General features: G+C 36.0%; 4 protein-coding genes and 1 long non-coding RNA gene across 5 annotated transcripts in view; 2 read left to right on the top strand and 3 right to left on the bottom strand.

Annotated features, from left to right (window-relative positions):
* The window catches only part of LOC147502841 (uncharacterized), a 32,242-nt gene extending 27,539 nt beyond the window's left edge, over positions 1–4,703 (top strand). The window contains exon 10 of the long non-coding RNA XR_015220068.1: positions 4,416–4,703. This is a non-coding gene — a long non-coding RNA (uncharacterized LOC147502841). The remainder of the gene's footprint in view (positions 1–4,415) is intronic.
* Positions 4,704–6,682: 1,979 nt separating this feature from the next.
* Positions 6,683–8,367, bottom strand: LOC147502840 (2-oxoglutarate (2OG) and Fe(II)-dependent oxygenase superfamily protein). The gene is made up of 3 exons (XM_086603911.1): positions 8,204–8,367; positions 7,765–7,994; positions 6,683–7,559 (listed from the first exon to the last, which is right to left on the bottom strand). The coding sequence occupies exons 1-3, from the start codon at positions 8,303–8,305 to the stop codon at positions 6,929–6,931; spliced, it is 963 nt and encodes a 320-aa protein (XP_086460037.1). The 5' UTR covers positions 8,306–8,367; the 3' UTR covers positions 6,683–6,928.
* A 6,956-nt stretch (positions 8,368–15,323) lies between these two features.
* Positions 15,324–15,836, bottom strand: LOC147502839 (uncharacterized). The gene has a single exon (XM_086604626.1). The coding sequence runs from the start codon at positions 15,834–15,836 to the stop codon at positions 15,324–15,326; it is 513 nt and encodes a 170-aa protein (XP_086460752.1).
* Positions 15,837–16,326: 490 nt separating this feature from the next.
* LOC147502838 (uncharacterized) lies at positions 16,327–17,622 on the bottom strand. The gene has a single exon (XM_086604625.1). It carries the CDS (start codon positions 17,620–17,622, stop codon positions 16,327–16,329), a length of 1,296 nt encoding a protein of 431 aa, XP_086460751.1.
* Positions 17,623–21,200: 3,578 nt separating this feature from the next.
* Positions 21,201–23,568, top strand: LOC147502837 (RNA polymerase II transcriptional coactivator KIWI-like). Its single transcript, XM_086607686.1, has 4 exons — positions 21,201–21,391; positions 21,480–21,585; positions 23,108–23,130; positions 23,229–23,568. The coding sequence occupies exons 1-4, from the start codon at positions 21,260–21,262 to the stop codon at positions 23,286–23,288; spliced, it is 321 nt and encodes a 106-aa protein (XP_086463812.1). The 5' UTR covers positions 21,201–21,259; the 3' UTR covers positions 23,289–23,568.
* The last annotated feature ends 1,291 nt before the right edge of the window (positions 23,569–24,859 follow it).

Below are 24,859 nucleotides of genomic sequence, written 5' to 3'. Positions count from 1 at the left end.
TTATGGGTTTTGCATGAGTCCTATGGGGCGGGCATTTTCGTATCGAGGACCAAGGGGAATATAACGTCGCGCTTTGGTAGCTTTGTCCATGAACATAGGAACTGTTATGTTTTGGATCATGCTAAATATTTTAGGGAATGGCGTTTTCTTACGTGAATGATGCCACTTGCGGCGTCTTCCTTGCTTTAGCCACGGGGCGTATGTGCCATGACCTTCCCCGAACCTTGATGTCTAGTTTAGCTCGAGCCCATAGCATGAGGCATAAGTATCTTCTTATGCATGTTCTAATTTCCCGTATTATGCTATGTTTCTTTCCTGTTTTTTGTACACGTTTCACGGATTGGATTACGGTCGACATCGCATGCGACCCACCAATAGTATTATTCGATCTTTCCGTGCAATGACTTGGCAAGGGTGGAGGATACAACCTCATCAGGTTGCACCCTACACCCCGTCAGACCAAGTAGCGCTTAATAGCTTAGCAATAATAGATAATAAATGGCGGGAAGCCTGGCAAATTATCATGGCATGGCAGGACGCGAGGGAACCTCACTTCTTTATAGAAGAAGATGATGAGCAGGATGATGAATAAAGCGGGAGATAAGGTAAGTTTTAATTCTAGTTATTGTCTGCTTATGTCCCAAGCAATTTGATTCTTGTTAACCCCATAATGGGTGGAACTCTTATAGAGTTGAGTCAGTTTTTATTTCATATATTAGTATGTTCTAACCTTGTTTTGCAGATGTTCCTGAATTTCACGCGCTTCAATAGTATTTTTCCTACCCTCTTTATTTAAATGCTTTGAGGACAAAGCATGCTTCTTGACAAAACATAGCTTGTAATTTGTTAGGATATAGATAGGTATAATATGCACTTGTTTTTCTAGTTAAAATTTCAAAAAAAAATATAAATAAATAAGTTCATGCTATACACTTGGGAATATTGGTATTGTTTTCCTTCTCTATGCTCTTAATAATCTAGAAGTCTCACGTAGCTTTTGTATTAGAATAATTTTTAGAAACTTAGGTTAATATGTAGGTAATAATCTTTGCATCTATCTATAAATATATTACATGAGTATCTATGATTGTTTGGCGATAAGTTTTGAACTCTAGGCTAGAGTACTTATTCTACAAATCTGGGAGAATATAACCTAAAAAGCTTTATATGAAGCGAAACATTTGAGAAATGACACAAGGAAGAAGTAAAATCCGGATAGAGATATCACCGCGTCGACTTGCTTGATCACTAAACCATATCCTAAAAGCGAGAATTTAGGCCCTCTTTGGATCGATATAGCCAGAAATTCAAACCTATGAATTATTTTTCGCTAATTAAGCCCCTCACGAGCCTTTCTTTAGCCTTTCATAAACCACAAATCCTTTACCCTGTTACAAAACAAAACAAAATAAAAAAATTCAACCTACCCAATTTAGATAAGTCTGAGAATAGAATGAGGAAGAAAGAAGAAGAGAAAAACCTGTGTAAACAAAAGTTAGTTAATTGCTTCAGAAAATAAAGAAAAGAAGTTTCCATCCCAAGAAAAGAAAAAGAAAAATAGAAATAAATAAAAACTCCAAAAATAGAATAAAAGGGAGTCAAAAGCCAAAGAAAAGAAAAAGAAAAATATGGCTAAGGATGGAAACAAAGTATAAAAGCAAAAGAAAATAACAAGGTTTTCTCTAAGTTACATAATATGAAGACTCTATTATCTCAGACTTGTCCTTTTTGAATATCCATTTCCTTCCTTCTTAAACCATCTCCTAATCCCCGCAACACCTAATAAAGACCTCTAGCTCAATTTGGAATAGGTTAGTGTGATAGTAAGTGGCAGATGTGTTTGATCGATTCCGGTTTCCTTGTTGTCATTGAGATTGTAAGGTAAAGTGTGCCCACTGCACACTGGAGTAGTGAAACTTGAGTGGAAAAATCAGAGTGTTGTATCTTGACTATTATTGTGAGAACCTACTTAAGGACGATATCCCGAGTTTCAGAAACGAACCTGCTAGACATTTCATAGTATTACTCATTGTATATATGTTTATTGTAGATGATTGATTATTATGCATATATTAGCTTAGGTTTCGACTTGATTACTCTATATGCATTGCTAGTGAGAGGTATAGTTAATTAAGAGCATGAATAAGGAAACAATAGTTTTATTTCTTAGTCGTTGTAGTATAGATGAAGTTTGTGAGTACCTTCACTAGAAAACTCTCACGAGGCTATAACTCGTCCACTAGGGAATTCCTAGTGGATTAAGGGGCCTTGTTGAATATGGTCAATGCAATCGCACTCAGCGAAACGAGAGTAGATAGAACTCTATTTTTTGGTCATTTATTCTAATTTCTCATCTTTGTTTGAGGACAAGTAAAATGCTGTTTGGGGGTGGTTTGATAAGAGCCCAAAACTGTAGTTTTAACCATGTAACAGTCATACTTTTAGACCAATTATGTGAGTAATAATTAAGAGTTAATCTCGATTCGTGTTTTATGCATTCGAGGGCTTCAAAGTCCATTATGTGCAGAAATGTGCCATTTTAGCGAGATAAAGGAGCAAAGGTCGGTTGCTAAGGAGTTCGGTGATTAAAGGCCAAGATTCAAGAAGACAAAGCCTTTCTAAAGCCCGGTCAAAAGTTGGAAAGTCGATGCAGGCAGAAACAACACTCAAAGTCGCAGAACTTCCGAAGGCCATATCTTTGGACTCGGATCTCGGAATTGGGCCTATCTTATGTAAAAACGACCGGCTCGGAAAGAGCTTTCTAATGGTCTAAGCCTTGACCCAATCAGAGGAGCAGAAGTGGACGAAAAGTCTGTTGAAGCCAACTGCAGCTGAATAAGCCTTTTTGGATTGAAAGAATTGGGTTTTGGGCCTGATTCTCTGGCCCAAAACATGGCTCCAAGCCCATGCATGATTTTTGGATCTGAAAGTATAAAAACAAGAGCTTGACTCTTTGTTAATGGTAGCTAGTTAGACCTAAAACTATAGATAATTCTATATCTAGATTTAATTGTTTTTAATTTAGTTTAGCTTCAATTTAATTAATGTTTTAGATTAATCTTTAGAATCATTGTTCTTCATTAGTTTGATAAATAAAATAGCTAGTTTGTCAATCTCGATTCTTGTCATTTACAATTGTTTAGATCTAAATTTCCCTATTACGTAGATAGTTAGAACTAGATTAGTTAGCCTCCATTAATTAGTTTTAGAACTTAGTTTTAGAATTTCAATTAGTTAATTAATTAGTTTTTCATATCTTGTTCTAGATCTAGTTTTAGATTAATTAATTAGTTTATTTCTTGAGTATTGAATCATTTGTTTTATTATTCATTAGATTAATAAAATAGTGTTCTTGGTAATCTAGTTTCATTTCCATTTACTTATTTAGTTCAATTCTTAGATTCAATTATTTGTCATTATTAGTTTAATTCAATTATTGCATGAGTAGTTTGTAATTGAGTTTAAACAAGTAAAGTTCAAATCTTTATATTATGTCTTGTTCGAATTCCATTGGGAATGATGATTCTCGGCTAAACCTCCATTTGAGGGGGTTGAGAAGCCTTGATGAAAGCTTGATTCCGATTATCGTAGAGTCGTCGTAATTTCCTTTCCACTCTAGAAATGATTAGTTCACCATGAGAATGGGTGTAATCGTTCACATGCTAGTTATGAATTGGTGGAAATGCCATGTGTAATTAGGGATTAGGAGTAACCAGTTGTTGGGGCGATTCAACTCGGATTCTGACGATTAAATGGATTAGTAGGATTAGTAGGATTAAGTCGAGTTAAGGTGGAATCAATCCCCCTCTAACTCCTTATCATAGAATCAACGTAGTATTCCCATAGTTGTTCTAATAGTCGACTAGTTGCATCTTGTGGGTAGTTGCATCGTAGTCTAGTTGCCATTTCGTAAATCTCTCATTAGACTTTAGTTAAGATTATTTATACGTAGAGAACATTTACATGTGAAAGAACTAGGAGTGGAACGAACTTCCTACTCCACTATATCTGTTCAATAGATAGAGAGTAGAACAATCTTTGATAAATTTAGGTATATAATCTTATTTAGTTTTACTTACGTTTTGAGTTTCATCGCTTTATTCATTTCATTAGTAAAACTATGCATTTTTATGTTTTATCATATGTCCTAAAGCTTGAATATAATTTTTGGCCATGTTAGTTTAGGACTTAGGAGCTGATTTTTTGTGACGGAGTATGCCTCTCTCTTCCCTGTATTGTGAAAATATATATCATTTAGTTTTTGGTTTGTTATAGTTAAAATTATAGCTAGAATTTATTTTCAATTGTTCGCAAGTGGGAGATTTAGCTATATGCACCAACCATATTCTTTACATCTATACACAAGGGAAAGTGCATAATACCGCCTCATAATCGTTGCTTCTTACTATACTTAGGACTTGGAGTCATTGGGCTGTGAGGACGATGTCGCTTGGGTGAAGGAGAAAATGCGTGAATGGATGGGAATGTAGCATTGAGGAACCCTTCTCCTCCACTGAGAGCTCCAGATTTTTTGCTGTCAGCAAGATGGCCACTGCATCCTCCATGAACCCAAATGTAAAAGCCAACTAAATTATCTGGCAGAGATCATTGACTAAATCATCACTCCCATGTGGTTACATTGAACTTTTGATCTTCAGATTGCAATTTATGAACAAGTAGCCTATGAGAACGCTTTTCCCAAATCATGATTTTATTAGTCTTAACCTCCAATATCTTTCTCGATGATGGCAGCAATAAACTAAAGGTTCCCACAATTGGGTCATCAGTTTCATAAACTGAGAGCTGAAGAAGAGATGTTACAGTATTGTATCGATCTTTCACCGATATATTAGAACAGTGAACAGCAAGAAAACTCAATATGATTTTAACCGGATTTTTCCTGATCAGCTCATTTTTCAGATCCACCTTCTCGAGTGGACTTGGTAGAGATCGAGAAATCCCATAGCTGAACTGCATAGACTCGGAAATTCTCTTAACTCCAAGAGCAGTGTAAATTTTATACAATTCAGACTTATTTTCAGTAGTCACAATGCCAATCGATTGGGTGGTATGATCAGGGGACTCTGGTTGAGTGCACAATCTATAATAATATAAAGCCACCCATTCGTAAGACACCAAGATTATATATAACTATTAGAGCCACTACGATGTATACAACACCTCTTCTGCTTGATCTTTTTAATAAGAACATGAAGCCATGAACGCAACAAGATCAAAGATTAATTCTTGAGAAAAAAATATGAAGCAACATACACATACATGATGCATGCATATCAACAAATTTTAGTTTTTTTCACTAAAGTAGATGAAGAACAATACCTGAGAGAGATCGACAGAGTGATTGACAATTGATGAAAATAGAGACTCCCAACAATGATATAGAAAATAGTGTAGTCATTACTTTCTACGATTATTAACCACACACATGGCAGTCAAAATTCAGGAAAAATTTAACAACTCATTAAATTAACAACGCGTGTCGATTGAGATACCCTACTATTATTTGTAGCCTCATGATTGTTTGAAAATTTTCCATTGCTAAGTTCTACTATAAGTTTTCTTTGTTTTTTTTATGCGTTTCTGTTTCTGATATTCATCAACACCACCAAGTTTTGGGGAATTTCTCCTATAGTGATATAAACGTAGTAGGGATGTCTCGCCAAGTATAGTTTTGCATTGAAAATAGTGGCAATATCATATTCGCTTTATTGAAATTTGATTTTCATAAAATGAGGATAAGAGAGGATGACCATTTAATTTACTCACTTCAACAACTCACATTTAGACTTTAAACCATGCTCATGCTAAGTATTCCCCGGTATAAGAATGAGAATTTCGTTTGACATTGAAAAACAGTATTTATATTTCACAAACGGGGAAATTATATGATAAAATAGAACATGTGCATAACAATCAAACAACAAAACTGGAAAAGACAAATAACCGTCCACATAAAAATTTTTAGTGAAAGTCAATATAATATTCATATCTCATAGATGTACATAGAACATGTGGATAACAGTTACACAACCGAACTGGAGAAGACAAAGAACTGTCCACATAAAATTTTTAGTAAAAACCAATATAATATTCATAACTCATAGCTCCACATAGTTACTAATAATTTTCATAATAATTTAATATAACGACACCCGTTCGTAGAACGGGTTCAAAAACTAGTATAATATATATAGTCATTATCTAAAAAATATTTATTCAAGTTAATTTAAAATAAGCACGTAAGTAAAATCTTACCTATAAAATGAATTCAAACTTAATTTTTTTATGGTTATGAAGCACTCACCATAAAAATCATCTCCACAAAATTTCAGTTCATTTGGAAATCTCTAACATAGATAAAAATTGTTGTCATCTTTAAAAATAAATCTAACAGTCCATAAATGTTGAGTTTTTGCAATCATTTTTTGCGTTTCCAAATTAGCTGAAATTTTGTCAAGATGTTTTTTATGGTGAGTATATCATATCTACAAAATATTAGGGTTGAATTCATTTTCTATGTGAAGTTTTACTTATTTTAAATTAACTTAAGTAGTTACTTTTTATAAACGGATTATATTTAATTTTTAATTTAAACTACTAAGAATATGAATAAATATATACGACCATCGATTAATCATGAATCGTACTTGAACAACTTGAATAATTGAAAGTTTGGAACTTGACATTTACCATGATAATAGTGTACATAACAAAACTTAAAAACTTAAAACAGACTTGGTACACTTGTAGAAGACCCAAACCAAGCCAAGTACAGGACCATCTTAAATAAACACCGACTCTGACAACCTTTTGATATTAATTAGCATCCTCTTTTACACAGTGAAGTTTCAAGAGAGGGGAAATCAATAGGCTTATGCCTTTGGCAAGCAAACTTTAACAAGTAAACTTATGAATACATAATAGGATTGGTGCTATTTTGCATGGCTCCAACTGCTTGGAACCTTGGTTCCTTGGGGAAGAACTTTTGCTCACTGTATACTGACATATAGTCGCCAAAAACGAACTTTGGGTAAGCTTGCTCAACCTCCTTGGTCACTGGGTCTATGGCCAGTTGTGGTGCCGGAGCTATGGTTGCCTTGAGCGAAGGGTTGTAGAAGGAAGCAATTGATCTTCGATTGCCATATGTGCCAGCCAAGACTCTGTGCCACACACTCTTGTACTTTCCATTGCTTAGGACCTCAATCTGATCACCAGTGTTGATGACAATGGAGTTCTCCAAGGGTTGAACGTCGATCCATTCTCCATCCTTCAGGATTTGAAGGCCTCCCACCTTGTCATCTTGGAAAAGCAGTATGACACCCCCTGCATCAGTGTGGGCTCGGAGTCCGTTCACTAGCTCAGGATTAGGACAAGGTGGGTAGTGGCTGACCTTGGTGCCAAAGAAGGCTTCACACCCCTCCTCACCATTGAATGCATTCTTTATGTGTCCCTTAGGTAATCCCAAGTTCTCATCCATTACCTCCATCAACCTCTCCGCTAATTTCTTCAACTCTCTGCGGTATTCTGCCATAGTTTCCCTGGTACCAATATTGTAAATAATTAGTTTTTGCAACCAATTCAACTAAAGCTGGCTAAAATCAACTATCTCCAGGGTTTGATCTATAATGCTATTATAACTTCTTTGTTCCTGCTTCATATTTGACGTTCTATCCTATAACAGATTCTTATTTGAGTAAATAAACAACTGTATGAGTTAATGAAGTAAGTTTTTTTAATACATACTTGAAATCTTGGGGTGTAGACGGCCATTCGTTATCATCCAGCAGAGTGAAGACATCCTCCCAATCCACATCTTCCAGTTTCTTTCCGGTGTTCCCTTCCAACAACTCATTCAACAACTTCACTGGCACTGAGTCCTTGTAGAATGCTTCTTCCCTCTCCAACTTATAGCATTGAGAACACACCTTCTTCACCTTTTCCAGGAGCTCGACTGGAATTCCATGATTCACCAACTGCAACAAGAGATATCCATGAAAATTATAATTCTTCTGCACACAATAGAAGGTGCACAATGAAAGCTACGTGCATATATGGATGAGAATCAATCCCTTTAACTTAGCCATTATCTAAAACATGCCTAGTTATCATTTTAAAGCATTTCACATTTAATCATCACCATATCAATGAATGAAATGAGAAAATCCATAGTTGTTATGAGTACCTGGAAGAAGCCCCACTCCTCGCATCCATTGTCAATCTTAGCCAGCGTCTTCTTTCTATCCTCACCACGGAGCTTGGAGAAATCAATGACTGGAATGGCCATGGAGAAAGAGTAGTAAAAGAAGATGTAAACAATGAGGAAGTCGTTATTGTGATGATGCTTCTCTTAGGCAGTGATGCTAGCCTTTTATAGCAAACTTTACGCGCCAATGCCTTGGATGTCAACACCATTATTTAGTTTTAAAACTTTCTTCCCATCTTTAAGAATTAAATATTGGCCGTTAGAGATGAGGTGTTGGACGGCTTCACGATATTAACTAGTACACAAGGTCAATGCCTGTGTTGCAGCCCACAACAGAAGCAACCTCTTTTTCAGGTGGTTTCCATTCATTCTACCATTTTCTTGCAGAATTATTTTCCTTCAATTTGGTTGTACTTCCAGTGGTTAAGGACACTCTGCTTAAAACAAAATTTCTGTGAAATGGGCTTTTACCTTCATGCGGCTGGCATAGTGAATTACTCGTTAATTTGTAGTATAGATGCGTTGCAGTACCGTAGTATAGATCTGTTGCAATAGTGCACATACTTATGTACGTGACAAAGTTTGACTGGAAACTTTTGAGTATACAACGTTATGCTAATTGCTAAGGACCTTAGCAGGTTAGCCCAATTCTCTGTATGTTATGGTTCAATACTTTTAGGACTGAACTCATAGCACTAGTCAGGAAAATGTTATCGATCTTGGATATACATTTTATTGGAGGACACAAATAGTCCAGTATGTAGTTCTTGGCATGGGAACCATGAGCAACAATGCAACATTCCTCGCTAAATTCACCAAGAACTACTTTTGTGAAATCTATTGTGTAAGGCTGTTGGCTGTAAGCCTGCAAGCATATGATCAGACTAAATAAAATCTTAGTTTGTGATCTCTACCGACTACCGTCCATCAAGTTGACTTGTACTAGTTTTCTTGTACTTCCACCGTTGACTTTTCACATGGACGTTTTATAATGTGATAATTTAGCATGATTAGAGTAGCAGTAACTGATCTATGGCGTGGTTTGAGGATTAAGCAAGGCAGGACATAGACTTTCATAAACAAAGCTATCATAGAACACATTATTAATTTCTTGATGAAGACATTAATAATTCTAAATACGACTGTAATAGTCAACTTCGTTAGCATTGCATATGATAGATATAATATGTTCTGAAAGAAGAATGATCTTGAAACATAGATTAGTTATATCATAATGTATGATCAAGTAAGTTGTACAAAAGGTTGTACCATTAGCTTTTCAATTAATTGTAACAAGATATTGGTCCCAACGCTCATTTTCGGGTGCAAATTACTCTTAGAACTGGCGTTTTTTTTTAATCACTCTCAAGGACAATTTTCGAGTAAAAAAAACCTGTAAGGACAAATATCCCGAATTTGAAATAAATATTTTCCAATTTTACTCTTTCTGTCGTTTTGGTATGAACAATAAATAATGATTGTTCATACCTTATGTTGTTGTATAAACAATGATTGTTCATACCTTATGTTGTTGTATAAACAATAATTGTTCATACCCAAATATGTGAACATACTTTATACACTATGTTGATGTATGAATAATGATTGTTCATAGCTCATGTTGAGGTATAAACAATGATTATTCATACCCAAAATATGTATAAACTGTAGAACCAGAGGATTCAATTCAATTCAGTGTATATTTACTTAATTGAATTCTAAGAGATTACAATTTGGTTTATATAGAGGTTACAACAAATAGAAACAAAACAATCGGTGGCTTGAGAAACACGGGGCGCGGGTCGCGCTCTGTTTACACTAGAGTTGAGCGCGGGTCGCGCTCAAGTTACTAGAACTCGCTCACGCTTGAGGCACATGTCGCGCTCTATTTGTACTTCATCTGAGCGCAGGTCGCGCTCTATACATGAAAACTAATATACAACTTTCTACACTCCCCCTCACATTGATGCATAGATGTAATTCATGCCCAACTTGACAACTGAGCTGCCAAACACATTGTGAGATACACCTTTGGTAAGAACATCAGCTAATTGCTCCTCTGAGGTTACGAACGAAAAACGAATAACCTTCCTGTCAAGATTTTCTTTAATAAAATGACGATCAACCTCCACATGCTTTGTCCTATCATGCTGAACTGGATTATGTGCAATTTGAATGACGGTTTTATTATCACAATGTAAATTCATAGGCTTTTGAAGCTCGAAGCCTAATTCCATCAAGACAGTACGGATCCATAACAATTTACATACTCCCTTTGCCATACCTCGAAATTCAGCTTCTGCACTCGATCTGGCAACAACTTTCTACTTCTTACTACGCCAAGTTACAAGATTTCCACCGACAAAAGTGAAATATCCTGATGTAGACCATCTATCAGTTTTATCACCAGCCCAATCTGCATCTGTGTATCCAACAATATCCAATGCATCATACTTTCCAAATAGTAAACTTTTGTCAGGTGCTTTTTTCAAATACTTCAGGATACGAAAGACTGCATCCATATGTTCTTCACTAGGACAATGCATAAATTGACTAACCACACTCACAACATAAGCAATATCAGGTCTAGTATGAGAGAGATAGATTAACCTTCCTACAAGACGCTGATACCTGCTTTTATCAGTAGGAACTTGGTCAGAATGAATGGCGAGTCCGTGATTCATCTCAATGGGTGTCTCCATCGGTTTGCAATCCAACATCCCGGTTTCAGCAAGCAAATCAAGGACATACTTCCTCTGTGAGAGTGAAATCCCTTTTTTAGACCTTGCAACTTCAATACCCATAAAATACTTCAGTTGTCCTAGATCCTTCATTTCAAATTCCTTCGACAAATACTTCTGTAATTCATTTATTTCCTTCGGATCATCTCCTGTAATGATCATGTCATCAACATACGCAATTAGAGCTGTAATCTTACCATCCTTGTGTTTGATAAACAAGGTATGTTCAAAATTGCTCTGTTTGTACCCAAAAACTTTCATTGGCTGTGTAAGTCTTCCAAACCAAGCTCTTGGAGACTGTTTCAAGCCATACAAAGCCTTCTTTAGTTTACACACCTTCTAAACATCTTTGGGATGGTTCTTCACACATGGAGGCATATCCATGTATATTTCCTCCTCCAAGTTCCCATTCAGGAATGCATTCTTCACATCAAGCTGGCCGGTGCAAGGGCCAATCTCTATTTGCAGCAAGTGAAATTAAAATCCGGACTGTATTGATTTTTGCTACAGGTGCGAAAGTCTCCTCATAATCAATTCTATAACGCTGTGTGTATCCCTTGGCAACCAATCTCGTCTTATATCTATCAATAGTTCCATCTGCATTAAGTTTCACGGTAAACACCCAACGACATCCAACAGTCTTCATTCCAATAGATATATCAACTACCTCCCATGTTACATTCTTTTGAAGGGCTTCCAATTCTTTATTCATTGCTTTTTTCCATTTTGAATCTTTCAAAGCATCCTACACGTTACTAGGAATAGATACAGTAGACAATTGATTTATGACAAGTGCATGGGTTTCAGAAAGGCTATGGTTAGACATAGAGTTAGCTACAGGGTATTTAGCATTGGCTTTGATGTCTGGTTCATATTGTTTCTTAGGAACTCCCTTACTAGCTCTTTGTGATTGTCTAGGTTCAAGACTTTCTACCCCAACAGACTCATTAAAGGTTATAGGAGGTACCTGAGGCGGAGCATTCTGATCGAGATCTTCAGTTATTGATGTAGAAGGGAAAATGTCGTATACTATAGTTTCATATACATCCGGATCATGTGCTTCTGTCTCTACTGTTACAAGATCAATTTCTGCTTCAGGAACTTCAAATCATTCCTCCAAGTGTTCCAATTCTTCAAAGACATCAGGATTCCCTTCACCACCACTCTCCCCCTGAAGGGAAGACTGGGAAACTCCCTCTGAGTAATACGGGTCTGATTCATGGAATGAGACATCAATAGATATATACATCTTGGTAGTAATCGGATCATAACACCTATACCCTTTTTGAAACTCTACATAACCCACAAAAATACACTTCTTCGCACGAGGATCAAGTTTACTTCGTTCTGGTTGTGGGATATGAACATAAGTTGTACATCCAAACACCCGAGGCTCCAAGTTAGGCATAGATGGGATGGACAAAAGTGTATGGAGTTTCTGATAAAGATTCTGGAACTCAATTACCCATGAGGGAGTACGGTTGATAACATAGGCTGCTGATTTCACTATTTCACCCCAATAGGATCGAGGTACATTCATGCCAAACAAGGAAGCACGAACAACCTCCAACAATTGCCTGTTCTTCCGTTCGGCTAAACCATTTTGTTGGGGGGTACCAGAATTGGAGGTTTGATGACGAATTCCAATTAACCGGCAAAATTCAGACATGAGGCCATTCACAAATTCTCCACCATTATCAGACTGAAAGACCCTGATAGATTGTTGATACTACGTCGCCACCATTTTGTAAAAATCAGTAAACATCCCATATACATCACTTTTGTTTTTCAGTAACGACACCCACGTCATGCGAGTGCAATCATCAATAAAAGTCACATAATATCTATCCCAAAAAATGAAGAAACTTTGGCAGGACCCCAAACATCAGAATGAATTTTCATAAAAGAAACATGACATCTATTAAGACTTGGTGAATATGAAATACAGTGGCTCTTGGCCAGTTCACAAATGTCACAATGAAACTGAGACTCACTAACAATTGAAAATAACTTAGGTTGCAACCTCTTCAAATAACTAAAAGATAGATGACCTAACCTACAATGCCATAACCACACAACTTCTTTTGCATTCTCAACCCTATTGACCTGATTAGTTTGCCCCAAAAAATTTTTTTGTTTCTCGCCAGTTTATGTCAAATCCAGGTAGTACAGTTTCCCCTTTCTAACACCATAACCAAGAATCTGTCGAGTCAGAATGTCCTGAAAAACACAGAAAGATGGATAGAATGTAACAGTACGTGCAAGTGCGAGGATAATTTGACAAATAGACAATAGGTTATAGGCAAGGGATGGAACAATTAAGACAGATTCAAGAGTGAGGGTTTTAGATAACTCAATAGACCCTTCTCCGTTAACCGAAGTTGGAGTACCATCAGTAGTAGAAACAACGGTCTGAGGTGAAGTTCTAAGACTTTTCACAAGGTTAGGGTCATTTGTCATATGGTCAGATGCACCTGAATCAATTATCCATGTACTATTCTAAATAACCTTACCATTCATACTTGATTGTGTGACACTAGCCGAAGCATTGTCTCCATTCACAACATTAGCAATGGCGGCCTTGCTTAAATTCTTTCGTGGCCTCTTCGAGAAGTCCCACCAATCAGGATAACCAATCACTTCATAACATCTCTCCTTGTTATGACCCAAATCTGTGCAAACACCGCACTTTTTATCTGCCCAAGGATTTGATTTACCTTTAGGATGGCGTGGAGGACTAGAAAAACCTGGAGGAGTTGTCTTGCTATGAACAACCAAGATAGAGGATTCAATTGATACAGAGCGCCCCATAGTCTGTTTCTCAGATTGTACCTTACGAATGTAAGCATAGCTTTGTTCCAAGGAAAATTTAGGTTCTTTCCGAAGGATCTCTCCACGCACCTGATCATACTCCTGATCTAGTCCATGTAAAAACACATGAACACACATTCTGGACATCGTGGACGTTTCATGGACTACAGCTTCAACACTATTATTCTGGGAGGTCACCCTTTGATCAATCTCCTGGAACATAGCCACCAATTCGTTGTAATAAGAAGGAATAAGTCTCCCATTCTGCTTCGCTTCAAAGCACTTTGTATTCAATTCAAAAATTTGAGTTTCATCAGAGGCATCATAGAAGGTCTTCTCCACAGCCTCCCAAATATCTTTTGCAGTAGGAAGACGAATATAACAGTTCATAAGAGAAATCTCCATAGAATCAATAAGCCAGTTTTTTACCTTTTCATTATCTGTTGCCCAAACTTCATATTCGGACGAATTTATATGCGGTTCAACCTTTGCCCCAGTCAAATAACCAAGCTTTTCCCTTGCTCCAATCTGCATCCGCATGGGAGGAGCCCAGATGGTATAGTTGGACTCATCTAATGGAACAGTTTTTGGGAACGCTGAGTTGTCTTGTGGGGTGTAGTGGTGATGAATGACATTGGAAGAATTTTTGTCAGATCCAGCCATTGCAGAAAAAAACGAAAAATTTGGGTTTTAGGTTTAAGGTTTGGAAAAAATTTGGGTTTGAGATTCAAGGATGGTTTGATTAATGGTTGTAATACGCAGCGGATTTCAATGGTTTGGCTCTGATACCATATAGAACCAGAGGATTCAATTCAATTCAGTGTATATTACTTGATTGAATTCTAAGAGATTACAATTTAGTTTATATATATAGAGGTTACAACAAATAGAAACAAACACAGTCGGTGGCTTGAGAAACACCTGGCGGTGGTCGGCTCTGTTTTCTTGGAGTTGGTAGCTTGGTCACGCTCAAGTTCTTTGGAACTTCGCTCGCTTTGGAGGCGGGTTGCGCTCCATTTGTACTTCATCTGAGCGCAGGTCGCGCTCTATACATGAAAACTAATATACAACTTTCTACATGATCAATGATTGTTCATACTCTAATATGTGTTCATACTAATCATACATTATGTTGAGGTATGAACTTATGAACAATGATTATCAATGATTATTCAATTCATACTCCAATAGATGTTCCTCCTGACCATACATTATGTTGAGGTCAGGGGCGGACCCATCATTTTAACTTTTTCCGGGCTAAACAACGATAACCAGTCTTAAACAAAAAAAAAATAATAGACATATTCCAAAGAAACAAATGAAACACCAGAATTCACAACTAGCCAAATATATATACTAATTCATCAAAATATCTAATCAAGTTCGACTACAAATCTATTTAAAAAGCAAAACTACTTAAATGGTATTTTGCGAGTCTTGCGGGCGTCAAAATCATCTATTACCAAATCCAAATCAATATCATTAGCAAAATCTCTTTCAATGTAGATGACCATTGAATCTGCTAAAAACTCATCTTCCATCTTGTTTCAAGTCGTGTTTTGATAAATTTCATGGTGAGAGCGCCCTTTTCTCAGTAGTTCTTTGTAGATATGGGAAGAGTGAGTACAAGATCTAACCAATCTATCAATCAAGTGGTAGGACTTCGACTTTCCAGTTTCAACTAATCTTCTACACAGCTCAGACATCGTGGACATATTATGGAAAACCAAATTACGACAAACATCAATCTCATAGTGCTGCAGCTGAGTCCTCAATATAAGTAACTCTTGATCACTGAAATCTCGAAGTAAAATCTCCGAATAAACTGCGCAAATATCATCAATCTTAAATGATCTGAAAGCATCTTTAGGGGTCAAAGCAAAACTAAGAGTAAAAAGCTCTATTGTTTCCTCAGTGAATCTACTTTTCAACTCCATTAACTGAAAATCTATGTCACTGTTATATATATCAACACGATACCGATGCTCAAACGTTATGCAATCATGTTGCTGACAAGAACGACCCGTGCCCATCATATAACGTGCATCCATATCAGGCATATCAATGTTATTCTTCTTGCAAAACAAGTCAACTTCAAAAAAAAAGTGCTCCAACCATCGTCTCTTAGTTTTTGAAGGAGTACTTTTGTGGTAGAGACTAAATGCATAGCGTTAATAATGTCTTGAGATTGATCTTGCAGAGCTTTGCAAAGTATGTCAGTGATTCCCATAGTCTTATGTAGCAAATGTAACATGAAAACAAACTCAAACGATCTAAGTGCAATAAGATTACCCTTAGCTTCCCCCCCCCCGGTTAGAATTAGTTAATCCGTTTTTTGTGTTGTTCTCAAGAACACGAGAAAGTGCACTAAATGAAACTATCAAACTCTTTACAGATCGAAAATGGGAGCTCCAACGAGTAGACCCAACTCTCTACAATGTCGTAATCTGATTCTCCCCCCTTCCTGTCTCCAGTTCACCATAATCAATCAATTTTTGAATTTCTTCGACTTGAACAACTAGTAACTCAGCTTGGTGCTTAGGAGAAGCCTTAAAATAATTGACAATTGTGCCCAACGAAAAAACAACCAAATATCGATACATCTTTAGCGGCTGCAACCAATGCTAATTGTAAACGATGAGCGAAACAATGCACGTAATACGCACTAGAGCACTCCCTAAGAAATAAAGCTTGCAATCCATTCCAAGCACCCCGCATGTTGCTAGCACCATCATACCCTTGACCCCTCATATCATCAACAAAGATATTGTTTCGAACAAGAATATCACATATTTCATTCTTGAGGGTTTGTGAACAAGTGTCATCAACACAGACAACATCTAAAAACCGTTCACGTACAAAACCATCATAGTCAACAAATCTTAATACAATAGCCATTTGTTCTCTATTTGAAACATCTTGTGATTCATCAACAAGAATACAAAACTTAGCATCTCCAACTTCCTCGCGAATCTTACCCCTCACATGATCACTAATAATATTCAAAAGCTCTTTTTGAATATTCGGAGAAGTATATCTAGCTTTTTCATAAGCATTATCTAAAACACGATCAATATCAGGATCCAATTCAGCTAAGAACTTAATAAATTCAAGAAAGTTTCCACGATTACTTGACTTGATTGATTCATCATGTCCTCTAAGTGCACAACCTTGTAATACAAGCCATCGGAGAGTCCGTAAAATAGTTTTCAACGTAAACCTATTCTTCACTACCTCCTGTTTGTATTGGGCATTTAAAAGATTACCAATGTGCCGAGATGAATTCATTAGATCCTCCTCACAAGACATATGAGCGGAACAAGGACCTCCAACATGTTGCAAAAATGCACATTTAACTCCACAATGAACTCTCTTCCAACTTCGAAATCCATTAACAACAAAATTAGAACGTCTAGAACTAAAGACAAAGCAAGGAAAACAGAAAACACTATCTTTTTCTTCAGAATATTCTAGCCAAGGGAAATCGTCAAACCAATGACTATTAAAATACCGGTTTTGTTTTCCATCAATGGTGGGCGGATATTCGTCGAGTCTAGAATGAAGTGGCCCCAATGTGACATAAGCTCGTCTGATCTCGTCACGCTGATTAATAGGATATTCACTTATTTGACGGCGTAACCCTGGGTCACATACCAAAGAACTAGTAACACCGGTTTGACTAGATTCAATCCCTTGAGAGTTGGGACGAACTTGTTCAATGGGTTCAACTCTTTGGAACTTTGAACGGCCTTGATCATCCTTTTCAATAGTACTAGCAACATTGGATGTGTCGGCCGTTTCTTTTGGTTTAAAAAAAGAATCTATCTTTCGCACTCCCTTCGACATTGAATGTCTAAAAAAAAAAAAAAAAAAAATCACACATTTATTTATAATTGTTTGATGAGAAACCTAAATGAGAACTACATGGTTTCAATACACTTGCACAAAAAGATTCTACCTAGTACCCATGGGAGAGGCAGAAATGGTTTTGCAATTTATGAAATATTTTATTAACCCAATTCTAATTCAAACAACCATAACAAGATTATACTATAATCAGACCAACTCATGCAACTGAAATCTATAAAAAACAACAACTAAACCAATGTAACAAATGAACAACAAATCTAATTACCTACCAATGAGCCAATCTCGACAGTAATATCACCACGAATAGTTCCAGGAGCAGACTCAGAAAGGTTAGTTGCTCGTTGATCCAATAATCTTTCGACCAGTAAGATAATTAGATAACTGTAAGAGTAACAACAACATTCAAAATTCCAACCATATATATTGTAATAATAATAATAATAATAATAATAATAATAATAATAATAAGCGGAACATACCTTCGAAGTTTGAACGAGTCAATGTGTAAAAAACTTGAGGCCTTATGATTAATATCTGGAAATCATATATCTGAATAACATAATAGAATAATCCTCAAGATTCAAGAGACTGAAGAAAGAGAGAGAGCAGGGTTCGTACTTTGTAGTCGACTAGTCGTAGTCTCGTAGAGTCGGTAGAGAGAAATAAGGTAGAGAGAAAGAATGGGGTTCGTCCTTAGAAGAGTCGTAATTCGTAAAGTCGTTCATAACTTTGGTTTTTTTTTTTGTTATGTAGGCTGGCTAATGGGCTTTCAGAGTTTCAGCGATGCCTACTTTTTTTTTAAGGAAACCACCCCGGGCTGAAGCCTGGTGCAGCCCTCTCCTGGGTCCGCCCCTGGTTGAGGTATGAATAATTATTATTCATACCCCAAATATATATGAATAATGAGTGTATGTATTCATATGAACAATGATTGTTTATACTATATACACCACGTCGTTTCAGTTGGGTCGGATCGGGCCGTTTATTATTTCGCGTCAGGAGTATATTTGACATTTTATCTACTCGAACCGTTTTTAATTTCGTGCCAAGGGATATATTTAATATTTCATCTACTCGGTCTTTGTGAGTGATTAAATTTTTTTTTGGTTATGAGAGTTACTTTTTTCCCCTGATTTGTCTTGGAGAGTCACACTCTGTAATTGTAACTACCAGGAGAGTTTGTAACTACTAGGGAGTAACTGTTTAGATCAATAAAACAAGATTTTCAATTAATCCAAAAGGGACGAGAATAAATTATTTTCAATTATTAATTAGAAATATAAAAGGAATCAATCAATGTGGTAAGCACGACCCCATGAGAAGGGTGTGATGATTTATTAAGGATTAAAATGTTTAAATGACAAGCTGGCTAGTTAGGTACATGGAACATAGCTGAAGTGAACATGGGTTTGGTAATTGGTGTTGTGATTGGGAAGTGCAAATAAGGTATAATTAATCAAAATATCTATTTAACTCTTAATTAAAATAAGCTTTGGTGATTATATTTTACCTTAGGAATATGCTCATAACTAATCGGAAATGAGGGGTCAGTAGTTCATCCCCCCATGCCATTGTCTCCGGATTAGACCATTGAGAGAGTTAAGATTGAGTAATATTCATGCAAGGGGTGGTGAGTTTATTCCCTATCTTGCTTTTGAAGTTCTAACCCTAATTATTTGGGATGAACTCTGCCACCCACATGGAGGGGTTAATGGTGTGTCTAGAAATGACTTCATTGTTAAATCAAGAAATGGTCTAGGGTGTCTGTACATAGGTTTTAGTATGTAGTCCTTGTCAATAATCCTCTGTATTTAAGTAATTAACCTTATTAAAATAATTATTAATTAACTTTTCATTCTTTATTACCTCTTCTTTCTTTTTTAATATATAATTTGAATTAAATATATCGAATTAGCAAGAGCTGATCTAGATTAACAGGTAATATATATATTTCATTTAAAAGGTACGTTATGATGGAGACATAGATATGAGAATACTTTTTAAGTTTTATTTAATTTTTTTTAGATAACTGCCGTTGTTTCAAATGTGGGAACCAAGCATCTAACTAACAACATGTCGTTGTCCTTCTCAATATGCAGTTTGATTTAGAATAAGTCATCTTAACGTTATCACTCAAAAAACATTATAGCCTCACAAATTAAAATTCGGCTCATTTGAAAATGTCTAACTGGCCATGTCAAAAAAGTCTAAAAATTATAAGTTGTATGATGAAATTTTAAAATTTAAACATAACTATTATATTATGGTTAGACATTTTAAACTGAGCTAATTTTTTGTGAAAATGACTTTCCTGGAATCTGCCCAAAAAGTCATGTTAATAGGCTGGCGGGTCTCGACCGATTTAAATTACGCCATTTTATTCTTAATGTCATTACTAAAAATAGTATTAGATACACAAACAAATAGTTAGAGTTAATTCCTTTATAACACTTTTTCATACATACAACACCTACAAAATGAGTTAAAACCTCATTTTTCATAAATGTTAAAACACACCAAATTTTCAACCTTCATTGAAATATGGCCTGTCATTGTTGTAATGATGTGTGAGATAATACGCCAAAAGTCCATAGTATATGCATAATGAGGAATATGATTTATTATTCTCCTTAGGCATGCATGTAAGTCTTATTCCAAGGTTCAAAGTTCAAACTATATATAAAGCCTTTTGCAATTGATACTATTAAAAAAAGAAAACAAAAACATATATATTGAGATGTTGATTTAGCTATATACAAGAATAAATAGGCATTTAAAACAAAAGAATAAACTTCAAATTGGTTGACCTTGAAATTTTAAAAACTTGTAATGCAATACCATATATCCACGATTGTTGAATTTACATGGAATATTCATCAAATAATTTCGTTGAAAAATCTCAAAGATATATATTCAATACATACTTAAGTTTTTCATATTGGTGATTCATATGAATGGCTCTTTTAGACTTCAGTATCATGCGTTTTAGGAACCCTTCCCCACTATCGAGTAGGCAATTTGTAATTTCCATAGTTGCTCAATTTCAAAACACCTCCCTCACAAAAATTATAACAAATCCTATTTATTAATAATTTAGAAAAACCTCCCTAATATCACTTAAATTACATAATTATTCCCAATTTCCCTCGCTAATATTAGAACAAGTTTTTTTTATTAATAATTTAGAAAAACCTTTCTAATGTCACTTAAATAACATAATTATTTCCTATTAAAAAAATAGATGAGCCTTTCCTATATAATTACAATTACCAATTACAATTAGAATCCAAAAAATTCATGTTAACTATCGACTCGAGGGATGGGTTTCAAGACTTCAAGACTTTAAAAAAAAAAAAAAAAAACCCCCAATGCGCATACTTGTATATCTAATAATGCTTCGATAATGGTATGTATACGAAAAATAAAGCTTGACGAAAGTTTCGGGTTCAATTAAACCCAAGCCCAATATCTAGTCTGGTGGGCCGAGATCCACAAATTCTTGGGACTTGGGCTCTGATTAAACCCGATCCAGCAAGCCCAAGCCCACCACTTCCCCTTCTCTCTTCAGCACTTGACAGTTGACACTGTGAATTTGAGACGAGAGAAAAAAAAAATGTCGTGGAGAGGAAAGAGAAAGGATACAAATTACTCAAAAGAGGAGAAAAACCCAAAAAGAAACTTCTCCTCATCATCATCTTCTTCTGCTGCTGCTGCTGATGATTCTGATGACATCATTGCCTGCGAGGTTACTTTAATCTTTCTGTTTCTATATCTATCTTTCTATTATAAGATAGATTCTGATGTTTGGGCTTCTGTTTTGTTGTTTTGTGAAGATATCGAAGAATAGAAGAGTTACAGTGAGAAGTTGGCAAGGGAAACCAGTTATTGACATTCGTGAATTTTATGTCAAAGATGGAAACACACTTCCTGGCAAGAAAGGTGAAATGCCCAACTCTTTATTTTATTCATTTGTCCATATTTTCATGCAAAGTTTCGATTTTTAGCATTTTTTTGTGTATTATTCTAGTTTTAGTCATTGAGAAATATTACATTATGGTGAAAGATTTTATGTTTGAGTTTATTGATTAGTTGTGTTCAATGTTGTCAAAGTTTGGGCTGTAACAATGAAATAGAGTGATTGTAATGGTATATTGCATTACTGTTTAGTTTGTGGTTTGTATCTGTTTTTTTAAGGTAGAATAAATATGCCATGTTTTGGAAATGCAAGAAGTAGTTGTTGGGCGTACAAGCAAAATTGGTATTGTATTTTGAGCATATACACCGAGACGAGACATTTTTCGTGAACAATTAAATAGTCTTTATGTTGAGTTAGTTGTTGATTTGTAATGAAAGGTTGGTGTACCATGTAGGATAATGCTTATTATGTCAGAACTTCTATTCTTGTTTCAAAGTTATCGGATGACCCGTGATTCTCAATACTGTATATCACTTTAGATTTCGTGCGTGGATGGTGGTGGTCTTGTGTCACTTTTGTGAGTTGCCTTAAAATAAAATGACTCTTATTTGGTTTGGTTATATTGTCTGAAGGTGCAACAAAGTGTGAGTAGTGTTTGTTCCAGAGATGTTCCATCTTCCCAAAAACTCGAAATTATTATTGTCTTCGTCATGTGACTGTGCCACCATGCTACACTTTGATGCCTCAAAGTCCTGCACTTGTGCTAAATGGTGGGTCCTGCAACAATCTTTTAATTTATATGCCTTTAGGGCGATAAATAGGATATCTTGGCATTTGGAACACTAACATCTTATCGGTGTGATACAACACCATTCTTTCTCCTCAAGACTGGTAAATCCAGTTTCTTTTCTCGGTGTCTTAAATGAGATTTTAACTTTGTAAGTGTAGTCTGTTTAAGAATCACTATGTGACGTATATGCTGTATGATTCTGTTGATGACTAGTTTGTTTTTTCCTTTCGGTAGTATAGTGTGCAAGGATTGAGATCATATGCATTTTAAGACCCAAATGAAGTGCATTTTACTGCTGAAAGACATCATTCATGAACAAGTTCGTAACGACGGATTAGATTTGCCTAGTCCCATATGCCATTTTGGAGTATTGAATTGCCACTTAAACAGAAGAGAAATAGAGCATAGACACTGCCTCAATATTGGTGCAAGTTACTGTTTTTTGTAAGTTCTTCCCTTGCCTTTCCATGTAGGGAAACACATGATAAGGGCCCAAGGACAATGAGCAGCAACCTAGATGGGATTCTTAGTTGCTATTCTCTTCTTTTATCAACTAGACGAATTAGTAAATATCGCGGTAAAAAAACATACATGTAATTTTGTCTGTATTATGGAGGGAAGCTGGAGAAGTTCAGTATTAGAAGTTTCAGATAAATTGATAGTTATGGTGGAATAGAATCTAGATCATCTGTTATTACAGTATGTACTTTTATATGAATTAATTACTGATGGTGTGTATCCATACTTCTTTACAGGTATCTCCCTTAGCATGGATCAGGTAGGTCCTTCTGTGTTCTCATTATAAATTTGTTTTTATGTCACTTACCTTTTGTTTTTCCTGTCATTTTATTGATACATGCCTTTGCCTTTCTGAAGTGGCAAATACTTCGGGATCATATGGATGCGATAGACGAGGCAGTGGCTGATAATACATAGGGCGTTGCAGACCTTAATTTCTTCACCGGTTCTGGTTTAGTTGATGGTTCCCAGGGATAGTGCATGGCAGATGTTACTTTTGTGGAAGGATGTCACATCAATGTAGTTGATTGTTTTGTAGGTACAGGCATTAGGGATTGTAACTGGAGCTGTTTAGTAAATCTTCTAACTTTTAGTGTACATCCTTCTGTATGTGGCTCCCTTGCTATTTTAACAATGTGGTCAGGGATTTACTTTCTGATATATTCTGGCTTAATCTATTGAGTAGTTTGCTTTCAAAGTAGTGTTGCATACCCGGACTATAGTTGACAGTTCAGGTAGGACTTGCCCTATAGTCCTATACTCTTATTAAACGCTACAATGCCGTTTTTAATATTGCGGATCAAGTGGTGAAGTAAAAGGAAGGAAAAAAATTATCAACAATTCCAGTTGTAAAGATATTTGCATTGTATGATTATTGCTGTTAAATTCTGAAAATTATTGATACATAAATGGGTTAACCAGTATTACACCCCCACTAGATGAGGTAATCAACCCAATTTGACTTTTATCCTCGGGGCAATATGTTCTTCAAAGTTGTCACCGGAGAGCCAGATAAATTCACCATTTCGACTCATCCAACGATAGGGTTTCTTTGCAATGAGAATAGCCATTATAAATATCCGACGGAATGATCGCTGAAAAGAAAATAACCAACAAATGTCAATGGAGTTGGGATTGTGTTTGTCGTACCAATCAAGTCTCCCCGTCCTATACTATTAGCTGCACTAATTATTCATAAGATTGAAACTAGGCTTTCGGTGTAACTCACAATCACCTTGACGTCGACATTGAGATCTATCATTTCTTCGGTAACAAGGTTGTACAAGAACAAATCATAACGAGGGTCAAGCCTGCCCTTGGGATTTTTTTTCACTCCTCAGGACCTTTAATTAGGAAAAGAAACTCTCCATTCTTCGAAAACGCTTTTGGAAAAAAATCTAAGGAACTAACAGATCCAGTAGTATATTGTTTAGTCCAAGATTCCTTCACTTTGTAGTCATCCAACACCCATATTTCAAAGTGATTGATACAGGTATAAGAATCTTCGATCGCGGCATATATGAAGACAAGTTTGTCACTCAAGAAATCTATACTGCAGGCAAAGAAATCACACGATAATTGGTCAAGTTTGCAAGCATCCGGTAACGGCGTGGTTCCAATCACCTCATCATTGAAGTCGAAGTAAGCGAATAAATCGACTGATGCCTCATTCCAAACCATAAACACTTTCCATTCTTTACTGTTGTAGGATACAAACAGAAATCGTCAGTAGCGACGTCCGTATGTGTAATCCTCCAGTAATCAGTGCTTAAGCTGTATACCTCAACATGGTATGTTTCTATCTCCATATTTATTCCTGCTTCTTCATAAATAGTAGTGAACTTTACCACCTTGTAATCATTGTTTTTGACATCAAAACCAAGCACTGGACTGAAGCTATATTGTTCCACATCACTACCTGATCTATGTCCACTGGGGATCAGGTATTGTGGAAGAGGTCTGAATTGTTTAGTGGCAGGGTTCCATAG

This window comes from Coptis chinensis, chromosome 4 (assembly GCF_015680905.1).
Source record: "Coptis chinensis isolate HL-2020 chromosome 4, ASM1568090v1, whole genome shotgun sequence".
Lineage (NCBI taxonomy): Eukaryota > Viridiplantae > Streptophyta > Magnoliopsida > Ranunculales > Ranunculaceae > Coptis > Coptis chinensis.
This window is presented reverse-complemented; position numbering and strand designations above follow the sequence as displayed.